The 16,473-nt window shown below is 41.3% G+C and overlaps 1 protein-coding gene across 1 annotated transcript in view; it reads left to right on the plus strand.

Moving 5' to 3' along the window:
• Positions 1-15,312, plus strand: part of LOC140461359 (synaptotagmin-like protein 2) — a 275,584-nt gene extending 260,272 nt beyond the window's left edge. The window contains exons 15-16 of the mRNA XM_072555915.1: positions 10,568-10,773; positions 14,450-15,312. Coding sequence (XP_072412016.1) covers positions 10,568-10,773; positions 14,450-14,589 — 346 coding nt within the window. The 3' untranslated portion in view covers positions 14,590-15,312. The remainder of the gene's footprint in view (positions 1-10,567; positions 10,774-14,449) is intronic.
• Positions 15,313-16,473: the final 1,161 nt, after the last annotated feature.

Raw genomic sequence — 16,473 nt, forward strand, 5'->3', positions numbered from 1 at the left:
AAAGATCAGAGTATTTAAATAGAGGAAAATGGCAGAAAGCTACAACACAAAGGGACTTGGGGGTTCTGGTGTACAAAATACAGCTAGCACACAGATGCAGCAGGTAATCAAGAAGGCTAATGGAGAGTTGGCCCTTATTTCATGGAGGCTGGAGTATAAGAACAGGGAAGTCCTACTGCAACAGTGCAAGGTGCTGGTGCTGGAGAACTGCGAGCAGTTTTGGTCCCTTGATAGTCGGTTCTATTATTATGCAGTAGTTCCGTTCTCATGCAAACCTATATTATAAGAAAACTGCAAAATAGCAGCACCATTTTAACTAATGGGGCCATAATCACATTGTAACTAATAAACGTTTTAAAAGTTCATGCTTTGAGAAACAGTGTCCCCAATTCGCCATTCATGTCATAGCAAATTCACATTAATGAAACAAGTTTCATAGCAGAATGACCTGTATTTAAGGAAAAATATCATTTCATTGGAGACAGTTCAGAGAAGACTCACCAGGATGATCCCTGGTATGGAGGGATTGTCTTATGAGCAAAGACTAAACAGGTTGGAAATCTATCTAAATGGAGTCAAGTTAGGTAAAGGGGAAGTACAACATCAGTCAATGAAAGCAAGCATGCAGGTACAGCAGGCAGTGAAGAAAGCTAATAGCATGCTGGCCTTCATAACAAGAGGGATTGAGTATAGAAGCAAATAGGTCCTTCTGCAACTATACAGGGCCCTGGTGAAACTGCACCTGGAGCATTGCATGCAGTTTTGGTCTCCAAATTTGAGGAAGGACAGTGTAGGTTCACGAGGTCAATTCCCGGAATGGCGGAACTATCATATGTTGAATGTTTGGCATGACTGGGCTTGTATACACTTGAGTTTAGAAGGATGACAGGGAATCTGATTATCAAAGGATTGAACACTATAGAGGCAGGAAGCATGTTTCCGCTGATGGGTGAGTCCAGAACCAGAGGACAGAGTTTAAAAATAATGGGTAGGCCACTTAGAACAGAGTTGAGGAGAAACTTCTTCATCCAGAGAGTGGTGGATATATGGAATGCTGTGTCCCAGGAGGCAGTGGAGGCCACATCTCTGGATACTTTCAAGAAAGAGATGGATAGAGCTCTTAAAGATAGTGGAATTGAGCGTTATGGGGATAAGGCAGGTACAGGATACTGATTGTGGATGATCAGCCATGATCATAATGAATGGTGGTGCAGGCTCAAAGAGCCAAATGGCCTACTCCTACACCTATTGTCTATTGTCTATTGACTGAAGAATAAAAGAATGAGAGTGACTCTCACTGGGACATATAGGATTTTAAAGGGTAAATGCTGAGAGGGTGTTCCCCCTCATGAGACAGTTTAGGACCAGAAGGCATAGTTTTAGAATAAAGGCGCACAAGTTTAAGACTGTGATGCGGAGGAATTTCTACTCTGAGTGATGTGAGTCTTTTGAACTCCTTGCCACTGAGAGCTTGGGGGTAAAGTATTTGTATATATTTATAGCTGAGATAGATTCTTGGTCAGTAGAGGAAATCAAGAGTTATGTGAAAATCTCAGTAAAGTGGACATAAGGACCCTTGGATCAGCCATGACCCAATTGAATAGTGGAGCAGATTGGCCTATTCCTGTTCCTATTTCAGAAGATCTTATGTCGATATATAAGCTGCTGCTCTTATGTGTCAGCAGTGTATATTGAAGTTAGTGGATATGGTGTCAATCAAGCAGGCTGCTTTCTCCTGGACGGAATTAGGCTTTTTGTGTATTGCTGCAGCTACACTTATCCAGGGAAGTGGAGATTGTTGCATTGTCTACCAAACTGTGCTTTGAAATCATGGACAGGTATCATGGAGGTAGGAGGTGAATCACATGCCACGAGAGATCCTAGCCTCTGACCTGTTCTATTGATTCCACAATATCTATTTGGCTGGTCCTGTTAAGTTTCTGGTTGATGGTAACCTCTAGGAAGTTGATGATAGGGGACTCATCAAAGGGAGATGTTTGCATTCTTTCTGGAAAATGGTCATTGCCTGCACTTCTCTGGTGAAAATATTACTTGTCATTTATCATCCAAATTCTGGATATTTTGTAAGTTGATGGAGTCATTGGCTTTGTGCTGTGCTCACTTGTCCTGTTTAATAATTCTCTCAGTTCTTCTTAAGGATTGAAATCACTTGCTGACAAAGACATCATCACTCTGGTTTCTCCAAGGTTGCTTTTTTTAATTGGGATCCAGTTTGTGAGCAAACTTCCTTTTCTTCCCCTTCTCTGGACTTGGGAGAGCAGCACTGTACCTGAAAAGATCTGCTCTCTGTTGCCTGAGGCTCCACATCTGGCCTAATGTGTCAAGTGCAGCCATTGCCCTGCAGCCACCTGTGTGCAGGGTTATAGCTGAAAACTGCTCGTCGCATCCTCTACCTGTCCCACCATCATTTAGCCATTGCCACAAGATTGGTGTCTCTTTTGTTTTAGCTGACAATTTGCTGAATAAGTTACTGATGAACTTGCCTGGATGAGTGCAGCCCCAACAACACTCAAGAAGCTTGACACCATCCAGGACAAAGCAGCCCGCTTGATTGGCACCACATCTATTACAAGCATCCACTCCTTCCACCACTGATGCTCAGTGACAGCACTACAGAAATCAACCAAAGATCCTCAGACAGCACCTTCCAAACCCAGGACTACTTCCATTGTGAAGGACAAGGGCAGCAGACATGTGGAAAAATTACCACCTTCAAGTTCTCCTCCAAACTACTCATCATCCTGACTTGGAAATGTAGCACTATTCCCTCACTGTCTCTGGACCAAAATCCTGGAATTCCCTCCCTAATGGCATTGGGGTGTCAACCCACAGCAGGTGGACTGCAGCAGTTCAAGAAGGCAGCTCACTGTCACCTTCTCAAGGGCAACAAGGGACAGGCAATAAATGCTGGCCAGCCAGCAAAGCCTATATCCCACAAATGAATGAAAGTAAAGTTTGATTTAGCAGTTCTCCTTCTCTGCAATGAGTTGCTGAGTTAGATCCCGCCATAACATCACTGTCCATTCTGCTAGCACCGTTTCTGATCTTCCACACTGTCAGCTGGTGGGTACTGAGCCTGGTTAACCAATAGCAGGGGTTTTGAAATCCAAACTATTTCTGCCAGGTAGGCTGCCAGTTAAGGCTAACAAGTCTCACTAATCCAGTGTTGTCCAGTTTTGATGTGCTGAACACCAGCCTTCATTCCCCTGTCCACAGTTCTAACCATGGATTGACAAATGAAGGCAGGCAGTAGGCATTTGATTTGGAGGCTCTATTTGAAACACAGTCTGTATTGGTATTTTTGTGGATAAAATGCATCTCAGTTCTCTTCATCATCCCTGTCCTTGCAAACTCTATGATCACTGTTCAGAAAACCTGTTTCATGCAGAGATTGCTAAGATGTAGAATGCTCTAATAGCTTTTTTATTGTAATGCAATGATTATAACATCTTTCAAAAGGGATTGGACATATTTACAAAGAAAAAATATAAACAAATATAAAGATTTGAAGAGATAACTTGAGCTGAAAAACTAGCAGGGATTTATTGATGTAAATGATCTTAATCTGTGCTATAAATATTTAGATCCTATTTATTTAATGATTGATGGATTATTAATTTTAATCACATGTGACCCTATACTGACACTTACAGGTTTAATGTTTGCTTTTCATCATTTTATCACTCTGCATCAAGAGATTTTGTACCTGGAACTTTTCTTTAGGTTAAAGTGAGTGTTGGTCTTTAGGAAGCTCCACTGTAATCAGTTTACATCTTTTTCTGCTTTTTCAACATGGTGAATTTGAAGGTAAATTTCAGAAAAGGTTGATTGAAAGGCAACTGGTTCTGACACTTAGTCAATTGAATTATTGGGTGTGAAACTAACCTGGTAATTTAGATCAGCACATTTCCTGTTCTTTGGGTTCAATTAGAAATAGTCGTTCAATTTAACAGGTAGCTCAAACACCCTGGACCAATCTCAAAGCTGCCCACCGTTCTGTCCCCCACCCGGACTTTGGTAAATTAGACCAGATGGTATGCTGCTTCTCCTGGCTTGCAAGTAGAAACTGAAGCTTGATGATCGGGTACAGAAAATCACACAATGTTGCTCTGAGGGAACGGATGAGCATCTGCATGACTGCTTGAAGTCAGTGGACTCCTCCATATTCAAGAACGTGACAACCAATCAAAATGAGGATGCCACTCCCTTCACAGTCTTGAGCAGTAAATGTGTAGAGGACTGTATGCCAAGGAAGTTAATCTGAGTGTTCCCCTCCCAGAAACAGTGGATGAACCAGGGGATCCACTCCCTACTGAAATCCAGGTCTGAGGCATTCAAGTCAGGTGACCCTGACCTATACAGAAAATCTAGGTACGATCTTCACAAGGGATGCCAAGAGACAATTCCCGGCTAAACTAGATTCCTAGACTAGAGTCATAGAGATGTACAGCATGGAAACAGACCCTTCTGTCCAACCCGTCCATGCCGACCAGATATCCCAACCCAATCTAGTCCCACCTGCCAGCACCCAGCCCATATCCCTCCAAACTCTTCTTATTCATATACCCATCCAAATGCCTTTTAAATGTTGCAATTGTACCAGCCTCCACCACTTCCTCTGGCAACTCATTCCACACATATCACCATCCTCTGAGTGAAAACATTGCCCCTTAGGTCTCTTTTATATCTTTCCCCTTTCACCCTAAACTTATGCCTTCCAGTTATGGACTCCCCAATCCCAAAGAAAAGACTTTGTCTATTTATCCTATCCATGCCCCTCATAATTTTGTAAACCTCTATAAAGTCACCCCTCAGCCTCCAATGCTCCAGGGAAAACAGCCCCAGCCTGTTCAGCCTCTCCCTGTAGCTCAAATCCTCCAACCCTGGCAACATCCTTGTAAATCTTTTCTGAACCCTTTCAAACTTCACATCACCTTTCCGATAGGAAGAAGACCAGAATTGCATGTAATATTCCAACAGTGGCCTAACCAATGACCCATACAGCTGCAACATGACCTCCTAAGTCTTGTACTCAATTCTCTGACCAATAAAAAAAGCATACCAAATGTCTTCTTCGCTATCCTATCTACCTGTGACTCCACGTTCAAGGAGCTATGAACTCCAAGATCTCTTTGTTCAGCAACACTCCCTAGGACCTTACCATTAAGTGTATAAGTGTATAAGGTTTGCTTTCCCAAAATGCAGCACCTTGCATTTATCTGAATTAAACTCCATCTGCCACTTCTCAGCCCATTGGCCCATTTGGTCAAGATCCTGTGGTAATCTGAGGTAACCTTCTTCACTGTCCACTACACCTCCAATTTTAGTGTCCTCTGCAAACTTACTAGCTGTACCTCTTATGCTCACATCCCAATCATTTATGTAAATGACAAAAAGTAGACGACCCAGCACCGATCCTCATGGCACTCCACTGGTCACAGGCCTCCAGTTTGAAAAACAACCCTCCACCACCACCCTCTGTCTTCTACCTTTGAGCCAGTTTGTATCCAAATGGCTATTTCTCCCTGTATTCCATGACATCTAACCTTGCTAATCAGTCTCCCGTGGGGAATCTTGTCGAACGCCGTCCATATAGATCACATCTACTGCTCTGCCCTCATCAATCCTCTTTGTTACTTCTTCAAAAAACTCAATCAAGTTTGTGAGACATGATTTCCCACGCCCAAAGCCATGTTGACTATCCCTAATCAGTCCTTGCCTTTCCAAATACATGTACATCCTGTCCCTCAGGATTCCCTCCAACAGCTTGCCTACCACTGACATCAGGCTCACTGGTCTATAGTTCCCTGGCTTGTCCTTACCACCCTTCTTAATCAGTGGCACCACGTTAGCCAACTTCCAGTCTTCCAGCATCTCACCTGTGACTATCGATGATACAAATATCTCAGCAAGAGGCCCAGCAATCACTTCTCGAGCTTCCCACAGAGTTCTCGGGTACACCTGATCAGGTTCTGGGGATTTATCCACCTTTATGCGTTTCAAGACATCCAGTACTTCCTCCTCTGTAATATGGACATTTTGCAAGGTGTCACCATCAATGTTCCTACATTCAATATCTTCCATATCCTTTTCCACAGTAAATACTGATGCAAAATACTCGTTTCGTATCTCCTCCATTTTTTGCTGCTCCACACAAAGGCCGCCCTGCTGATCTTTGAGGGGCCCTATTCTCTCCCTAGTTACCCTTTTGTCCTTACTAACCTCACAAATACATTAATTGTGGCAAGGCTTACACGATATGTGTTATGGTGTGAAGTCGAGTAGAATCGCTGACAACAATGCATCCATCCCTGATTAGCTCAAAGCATTATAAGCTTATTTTGAACAGAAGACCAATAAAATAATGTCACCTGCCCCAACAGTCTTGGGTACACCTGTACCCATGGTCACTGTTGCAGATGTTAGATTGACCTTCTTGAGGGTGAACCCATGGAAAGTGATTGGCCCAGATGGAGTCCCAGGCTGTGCACTCAGACCCTGCATGTAGCAGCTTTCAGGAGTATTTGCAGACATCTTTAACCTCTCCCTATTACGATGTAAGGTTCTAACTGGTGGCTCTAACATCCATCACCATGAAGTGCTTCAAGAGATTAGTAATGGCACACATCAACTCCAGTCTCCCAGATTGCCTTAATCCACTATAACTTGCATACTGTCACAACAGGTCCACAGTGACACCATCTCCCTGGCCCCTACCTTCATCCCTGTAACATCTGGATAACAAAGACATCTGCGTTAATGACTTTTGCTGCACCTTCAACACCACAATTCCAACAAAACTCATCTCCAAACTCCAAGACCTAGGACTCTGCTTCCCTCTCTGCAACCGGATTCTTGACTTTGACTTGCAGATCACAATCATTTAGGATAGATAATAACATCTCCTCCACAATAATCCTCAACACTGATGCCCCCAAGGCTGTGTACTCAGCCCCTTAGTGCTCCTTATACTCCACATGACTGTGTAGCCAAAGTCAGCTCTAACACCATTTGCAAATCTGCTTTAGACACTATCATAGTAGATCGGATCTCAAACAACACCAAGACTGGGTACAGGAAGGAGACAGGAAATGGCATGATGTAAAGACAATAATCTCTCCCTCAAGGAGCTGGTCATTGACTCCAGGAAGTGGAGTGGAGGACAGGCCCCTGTCTGGAGCAATGATGCTGAGGTGGAGGTGACCGAGAGTTTCAAGTTCCTAGGAGTAAATATCACTTAAGAGCTAGCCTGGTCCATCCACATTGATACTACAGTCAAGAAAGCACACTAAGACCTCTACCTCCTCAAAAGGCTAAAGAAATTTGGCATGTCTGCAAAGACTGTTGCTAATTTTTAGAGACGCACCATACAAAGCATCCTATCCAGATACATTACAGTTTCGTAAGGCAACTACTCTGTCCAAGACTGCAAGAAATTACAGTGTCGTGAAAACAAGGACAGAACCCCCACGGTCCTCACCTTCCACCCCAACAACCTCCGTATACATTGCATCATCCTTTGCCATTTTTGCTACCTACAAATGGACCCCAACAGCAGAGATAAATTTCCATCCCCATCCCATCTGCTTTCTGTAAAAACCTTTCCCTCCATGACTACCTAGTCAGGTCCACACCCCCTAACAATGCACCCTCCTGTCCTGGCACCTTCCCCTGCCACTGCAGGAATTGCAAAATCTGTGCCCACACTTCCCCCACCCCCCTCACCTCCATCCAAGGCCCCAAAGGAGCCTTCCACATCCATCAAAGTTTCACCTGCGCTTCCACACATGTCATTTATTGTATCCGTTGCTCCCAATGCAGTCTCCTGTCCATTGAGTGAGACAGGACGTCTACTCGCAGAGCACTTCAGAGAACATCTCTGGGACACTTGCACCAACCAACCCCGCTGCCCCAAACATTTCAACTCCCCCTCCCACTCCGCCGAGGATATGAAGGTCTTGGGCCACCTCCATCACCACTGCCTAACCACCTGGAGGAAGAACGCCTCATCTTCCGCCTCAGGACCCTCCAACCCCAGGGTATCAATGTGGATTTCACCAGTTTTGTCATTTCCCCTCCCCCCACCTTACCCTAGTTCCAACCTTCCAGCTCAGCACCATCCTCATGACCTGTCCCATCTGTCCATATTCCTTCCCACCTATCTGGTCCACCCTCCCCTCCGATCTATCACCTTTACCCCTGTCTCCAACCACCTATTGCACTCTGAGCTACCTTCCCTCCAGCCTCACGCCCCTCCTATTTATATCACCACCCCGGAGGCTCCTAGCCTCATTTTTGATGAAGGGCTTTTACCCGAAATGTCAACGTTCCTGCACCTCAGATGCTGGATGACCAGCTGTGCTTTTCCAGCACCACATTCTCAACTCTTATCTCCAGCAGCTGCAGTCCTCACTTTTGCCTAGTGGAAGCAACCCAATCCATCATAAACACTAGTCTTCCTTCTAATAAGTCAAGGTATTTTCCCCTGGGCAGGGAAATCCAAATTTAGAGGGCATAGGTTAAAGGTGACAGGGGAAAGATTTAAAAAGGACCTAAGGGACAACATTTTCATGCAGAGTGTGATGCTTATGTGCAATGAGCTGCCAGAAGAAGTGGTGGAGGCTAATACAAATACATTTAAAAGACACCTCCATGGATATATGAACAGGAAGGGTTTGGAGGGATAGGGGCCAAAAGCTGGCAAATGGGAATAGATTAATTTAGGATATCTCATCAGCAAGGACAAGTTGGACCCAAAGGTCTGTTTCCATGTCCTACACATGCTGCTTCCTTGGGAAAGCAACCAGTATAATGAAAGACCTCTCCCACTCCGATTACACACTCTTTCATCAGAAGATACAAAAGTTTGAAAATATATGCCAACAGATTTAAGAACAGCTTTCACCCCACTGTTATCAGATGTGTAAGAGACCTGTCATATATGTGAGTAGATCTTACTTTGCAACTTCTCTGCAGCTGTTACACTATGTTCTGCATTCTGTTCTATTACCCTCGTGTACTACGTAAAGTATGATTTGTCTGGTTAGTACACAAAACAATACTTTTTTATTGTATCTCGGTACATATGACAAATAAAAGGGGACAAATCAGCTGATGTGATTTAAGTTTTAACTCTCCTCTGGTTTTGGAAATTGAAAGCTATGTTTTTTAATATTTAGTATTTACATTTTTCTAATGGCAAGCTCAAAAAGAAAAGACCCTAATCAAGCTAACATAGAGAACATAGAATAGTACAGCACAGAACAGGCCCTTCAGCCCACGATGTTGTGCCAACCATTGATCCTCATGTATGCACCCTCAAATTTCTGTGACCATATGCAGTCTCTTAAATGTCCCCAATGACCTTGCTTCCACAACTGCTGCTGGTAACGCATTCCATGCTCTCACAACTCTGTGTAAAGAACCCGCCTCTGACATCCCCTCTATATTTTCCTCCAACCAGCTTAAAACTATGACTCCTCGTGTTAGCCATTTCTGCCCTGGGAAATAGTCTCTGGCTATCGACTCTATCTATGCCTCTCATTATCTTGTATACCTCAATTAGGTCCCCTCTCCTCCTCCTTTTCTCCAATGAAAAAACTCCAAGCTCAGTCAATCTCTCTTCATAAGATAAGCCCTCCAGTCCAGGCAGCATCCTGGTAAACCTCCTCTGAACTCTCTCCAAAGCATCCACATCTTTCCTATAATAGGGCGACCAGAACTGGACGCAGTATTCCAAGTGCGGTCTAACTAAAGTTTTATAGAGCTGCAACAAGATCTCACAACTCTTAAACTCAATCCCCCTGTTAATGAAAGCCAAAACACCATATCTTTCTGAACAACCCTGTCCACTAGGGTGGCCATTTTAAGGGATCTATGTACCTGCACACCAAGTTCCCTCTGTTCCTCCACACTGCCCAGAATCCTATCCTTAATCCTGTACTCAGCTGTCAAATTTGACCTTCCAAAATGCATCACCTCGCATTTATCCAGGTTGAACTCCATCTGCCACCTCTCAGCCCATCTCTGCATCCTGTCAATGTCCCGCTGCAGCCTACAGCAACCCTCTATACTGCCAACGACACCTCCAACCTTTGTGTCATCTGCAAACTTGCTGACCCATCCTTCAATCCCCTCATCCAAGTTCATTAATAAAAATTACAAACATTAGAGGCCCAATAATATAGTTTTTTTATGACTATCCTTTTAAATATAATTTTAATGTGATTATTTCACATCATGTGATGCTATGGAAAAATTAAAATTTGCAAAATAGAGAATATCAATTTTTGTTGATGCTTTCGAAGCTGTTTGGTTATTTCATGTATGTACATTTTATGTGGGGGTTTGAATACGTTATTTCATAAAATTTTGGTTTTTTACATAAGGTTACCATTTCCAAAAATATTATACATGTGGCCCTCAACAAAATTCACTACGTGTGAAGAACAGCTTGAAATAAAATTGATTGTTGTAGAATATATTTAACATTTTCTGAAACTGCCATTTCTTTACTACCATTTTTTTCCTGTTTCTTTTCTTCCAGTTATATTTTACCAGATACCAGTAAGAAGAGCAGGCAAAAGACCCGAATAGTAAAGAAAAGCCTTAATCCAATCTATAACCATACCATGGTGTATGATGGATTCAGGTTGGATGAAATAATGGAGGCTTGTGCAGAACTATCCATCTGGGACCATGAAACCTTCACCAATCAGTTTCTTGGAGGAGTTCGCCTTAATTTAGGCACAGGTATGATAGGTTTGAATTGTAATTGTGTCGACAATATACAGAAAACAGTTTGTGTTGCTGTGAAGATAGAGATTTAAATCCCGACATGCAGAGATGATGGGAAATACACTATGTTCAACATTTCAATTACAGCTTTATTCTAAACATATTTTAAGATGTACTAGAATGCTGCAGAGCTAGAGATAACTACACCACTTATTCTCTTGTTATAGCTAGTGAGAGTTACAGCTTTTAAAAAGCAATTTTCTTTTGGGAAAAATTTTAAATTCATGGTTACATTGCAGCTCATTAAACTGTTGTTTGCCACAAAATATGATAAGTCCCAATTTCCCAGTCTTGCTTGCTATTAAATAAAGTAATGACTTCAACAGAGGATTACAGATGTAGATGCAAAATAATACTTTCCATTTGTATAGGTCATTATCTTCCTTTTAAAAAAAAACAGGCTAAATATAGGCCTGAAGTTTATTATCTTTGGAAAATTTGGAGACAGGATACAACCCCAAAAATATGCACTGGGAGTCCTTAGGGGCGCCAAACACTAACTGTGGGAATTGACTGAGAAGTTTAAACTTTCAATGGACAATTCTCAGGACCTTTGATGAAGATTTGACTCAGAGTAGAGTTGGAGACTTGGGAAGAGATCAGACTTAATTACCCGTACAGTTGCTCAGGAAACGTTAGATCAGGCAAAACTATGTTGAATTCCTGGAATAACTACACAACTAATGCCTCCCACCTCCCACCATGATTTCTCAATTGACTTTCCAACACAGAATCCTCCCTCCAATCTCTTGATTTTTCCAATTGACTCTCAACTCCCTCCTGACACTCCAACATCCCAGTAACCTCCAACTCTTTCCCCTACCACTTCAATCCTCTGAATTCCATAACCTGATCTCACCACCCTACTGACCTGGCAAACCTGAAGGTCACTCGATCCAAAAACTTAACTCTTTTTCTTTCCACTTCACAGAGGCTGCCAGACCTGCTGAGATTTTCCAGCAGTTTCCGATTTTGGTTTTTTTGCATTTGCAAACCACCCGGTACCACTCCAACATAATGGCTGCTCTTAGACCACCTCTTATATTTTAGCCCTTCAACATGTTACTTCAAGGGTGTCTATGACTTGCCTACTTTTCTTTTTATTCATTTATGGGATGTGGCATCGCTGGCTGGGCCAGAATTTATTGTCCATCCACTGTTGCCCTTCAGAAAATGGTGGTGAGCTCCTAGTGAACTGCTAAAATCCATTTTCTGCAGGTAGACCCACAGTACTGTAGGAAGAGAGCTCCAGAACTTTCACCCAATGACACTGAAGAAATGGTGTAACTTGCTTCTGCAGGTTATTTTCTGAAGAGGAGAAAACATGATTCTCAAGCAGCTACACAGGATGCACGATGTCTTTTAGCTTTATCAGTGCTTTCTTACTTGGAGGTCACCAGTTTCTATTTTCTTGACATGACTTTCTAAGCTCAGAGGGAGAGTCAGACAGCATATCACAGTGGGGAGAACTGAAAAATGCATGGACGTGTCAGTGTATTGCACTGTGATACATCATTGTCACCCCTGCAAGGAATCGTCTGCAAAGAGACTACATGGGTTGTCCAATGTCAGTAGGTGGCCATGGTCAGCAATCTGCAGAGGTATGGCAAGTATTTCCACAATGAGACAAAAGGAAGGATTGAGAATATTGGAGGTGAATGGAAGAGCAGCTAGCAGTAATGCATGAGTATGAGAGGTGGTGAGGTGATCTCAGTGAGTGAGTAGGAAGAGCATAAGGGTTAGCTGTTTGGCATGATAAGGTGAGTGATAGTCATTAAATTTACATTAGGGGGAATCGGAGTCCATGAGCCTTGGCGAGATGTGTGTGCAGTGGTAGAATATGAGCAAGTGGTGGCACTCTGACTATGAAGTGTCACTTACCTTGTAAAATATAATTATTGATCTTCTTCCTGAACAGCTGGGTATTCCTTCTAACTCAGGACACAGTACTGAGTTGGTTTGCTATCCTGGTCCAGCCTTTGTGTGTCTGGTGGAATGGCTTCCTGCAGCAGGTAGCAGGATAAAGGATAGCCCTCCTATCCACCACTCAATTCACCAGCACCCTCATGTCGTGCAAGCTGTCTTTACTGGCCATGTCCTCAGAGATATAAGTCAAGCACCACTCTGTAAGAGCAGTTCCTGGTTTGCATCATCTGAAGTACTATGCAACTGAGCTTTAATTAGGGCACCATCAGCATGAACACAACGAGTCCTAGCAGTGACAAACACTTCTGCCTAGTCTATTTAATGATTCCACAAGAAACCTGAAGAGTTCAGTTGCATAAATAATAACATAAAGACAGGATGATTGCAAGAGAAAAGTCACTATGGGCCATGGTGGAACAGGCACTATGAATCTCACTTGATAAAACATTTTAACTGAAAATGGGCAAACTTCATTCATAGTTCTCTAGCCAACTAAATTGCTTTGTTGGATTTTGTCCTCATTTGTATGAATGATATCTGTCCTGGGGAATAAACTAACAGGTCGCGTCTTAAGCCAGATTGAGAGTAAATCATTCTCTTGTCTGTCACAGCAATATCTTGCAGCAATCTCACATCAGCTCTCCTGCATCAAAGAGACAATTTCTACTTCTCACAGCAGTCTCTGTGGTAAAGCTGCCAATTAATGATAATGATGGCCAGCTTGTTTGGTGAATAACCCACCAGGAAGAAAGATCAGTTGGCCAAAATTATTTCACTTGAGACATTTACAAAAAGCAATAAGGAATTTTTCATCCTTTTTGTCATGTTACCTATGACCTCAGTGATGAAAGAATAGCCTTTTAACCCATTAAACCACAGGTTCATTTTTCTTAGTGGTATCCTATGACAGTAGCACAGTAAATTTAGTTGGCAACCACAAACTTCCTACAACTCCAATAGTAAAGGTGCTATTGATACTTCATAACTTCAGAATGTTCATATAGAATAACATTGCTTCACCTCAATAGGAGCTCTATTACAAATAAAACTAACATTAGTGGTTGCATGCATTAAGAAAAAAAAGGATGAATTTCTTGAATGAAGAAAGGAAGGACATTATTTACTTCAACATTGCAATGCTGCTGCAGAAGTATTGTTGATGGGGAGGTGCACAATTAGATCTTTGAAATAAATGGGAGCTACAATTTGACATCACACTGGCAGGCATTTTTGAATCCCAAGAACCTACACCATCTGAGCTTCTCTTAGATGCTTGTGCTGATTTCATTATCAGCAGAAAACTTTCTGCATTAAAAAAAAATGATACTGGTCAATCATTATTCGAGACAGTATTATTTGGAATTTCATCGGGGCTACATCACACACTGAGAATTAGGTTCAACTAATCTATGCCGATTTTTACACTCTAAAGTGCCACCTCCATTCTAATTACATCTTCTTTCCTGCCCTCTATCTCCTTCTCCCTTATGTTTGCATCAAGCATCTCCTTAGACACAAACTGCTTCCACCACTCCTTGTGAGAATCTTCACCTTTTGAACTACTTATAATACTTCATCTCAAGAGCCCACGTATATTCTTCATTTTTATTAAACTGAAACAGTGAAGAGTATGTGTTTAGTAAACTTCAAATGACTAATCATTTTCACAAAGATTCTTTGTAATTAATTGCTTTTTTTCTCACAGGTAGTAGTTATGGTCGTACTGTGGATTGGATGGACTCAAATGAAGAGGAAGCTGCTCTCTGGATGGACATGATATCCAAACCTAACCAGTGGGTGGAAGCAGTACTGCCTCTCAGGTCTTCTATGACAAAAAGGAAGTGATGAGTGAATTTTCACTTAATGCTTCCCCTGACTTTAAGTACTTAGATATAATTTTCATAATTTGCTAGTGTCAAGAAAAATGATATAAAACATACTGTTTTCATTTAGTATCTATACTTTAAGGGGTGATGGGTTCTAGAAACAGGTGGAAGTTCAAAAGAATTGTAGTGAAGAAGAGTATTTGAAGAATGATAAAAATACTTGATGATTACATAAATTGGTCTGCTTCTGAAGAGTAAAGACAGAACAAAAGTAGACATGAAAATTGAAGAGTTTAAAAAATTCATTTACGTATCTGAAAGCAAAAAACTGTAACGTTATGAGGATGAAAAGTGTGGGCGGCTAGGTTTTCTTTTGAATTATATTACTGAAATGTGGAAAATGTTGAAATCATGTGTGTTCATTACTAAAATGTTTATGAAATGCCAAATAAAATGTTGAACAGATTGAACAAGCATATATCATTTACTTTGAGGCTAATTGTAATCATTTTGGCAAGCATTTTATTCAAACTCTTTTATGACTTTTATTGAAGTAAAATGTTATGAATATAGTTTACAAATTAAAACCTGAATTAATCTCTTGCTTCTATTATAGTGGATTTTTGAATGAGTAAGCAATTCACATCAAGTACAAAATGGGTACACCTACGTTTCCTCGATCAAAATCAAACCAATATTTAAAACAAGATCCAAAGTACATTGAGTTTCAAAGTTATTACATGTAAATGGTTTTAAATGTTATATCCTGTAAGATTGGTCATGCTGAATAAACCTGATAGATTGAAGTTTTGAAGGGGTAAATTAGTAATTGTTTTTAAAGTGAAAATACAAAATCCAGTTATTTATTAAAAAATGAAACCACATGATTCCATGATTTAAAACTGTACAAGAATCAAACAAATTTAAACATTATTTTAGACAATATGTTGATTCTGGAATATAAGTTAAACATGAATTAATGGGCAAACTGCCATTGATTATAAACTGTAAATTGTACATCAATAGCACATAGAAGGCGCTCATGAATTGGCCCAGTGGTCCACTCAGACTTTAATGATCACACTCAGTCACAAAGTCTTGCAAAACTCCATCTTCCGCAGATGCTCCCCTTCTGTAAGCTTCTTTGATCAGCAGTCAGTAGCACCACAAAACCAACCTGAGATTTCAATGGCACACATCTTGCGGAACACCTTTGATGGATCGATGTCAGCCGGACCGAGACAATGTTATCCCCAAATAAAAGAATCAGCAGCAGAAAACAAACTTTTAGCTTCTAGATCTTGACTCCACCTGCTGCTCACCTGTTCTGCACCACTGGCCCAATCAACTGTTAGACTTGAATTCATCTGTACCATTTCAAATTTTGCAAACAGGTTCAAACTGCTCTGAAGGTTTGGTTTCTAAATCTCATCCTTTGTAAAAATTGAGAGAGTAATTATCCCCTAGCTTTTTTCTGTTTTCAGTTATGGTCTGCCTCAAAAAATGTTCCCTTTAAGGAAAACAAAAAGCTTTACTGGAATGAAGGTTTCTTTACCATAGTTCTGAAATGCAGTACGTTCTTATCTTATTTTAACAGTTAATTTATTTTAACAGTTTATCAAACAGCATATTATATTTGCACTTCACTATTATAGGGCTTAACCAAAGCAAAAGCAGAAATATAATAGTTATCACTTAATTCTCATAGAATGATCATAACATAGTACCTATCTTTGTTCCTACAATCTTCCTGATAGAGTACGAACAATTACATTGTTTTTCCAGCAACATTCTCTATTTTTAGATTAAGCAGCTGCAGCATTGAACTCCAGTGAAGTATCTCAAGATTCCTCTTGCAGAACGTCTCCATAAACACCAGTGGATTATGATCAGTGTAAATTAC

Source organism: Chiloscyllium punctatum, chromosome 3, assembly GCF_047496795.1.
Source record: "Chiloscyllium punctatum isolate Juve2018m chromosome 3, sChiPun1.3, whole genome shotgun sequence".
NCBI classification, from domain to species: Eukaryota; Metazoa; Chordata; class Chondrichthyes; order Orectolobiformes; family Hemiscylliidae; genus Chiloscyllium; species Chiloscyllium punctatum.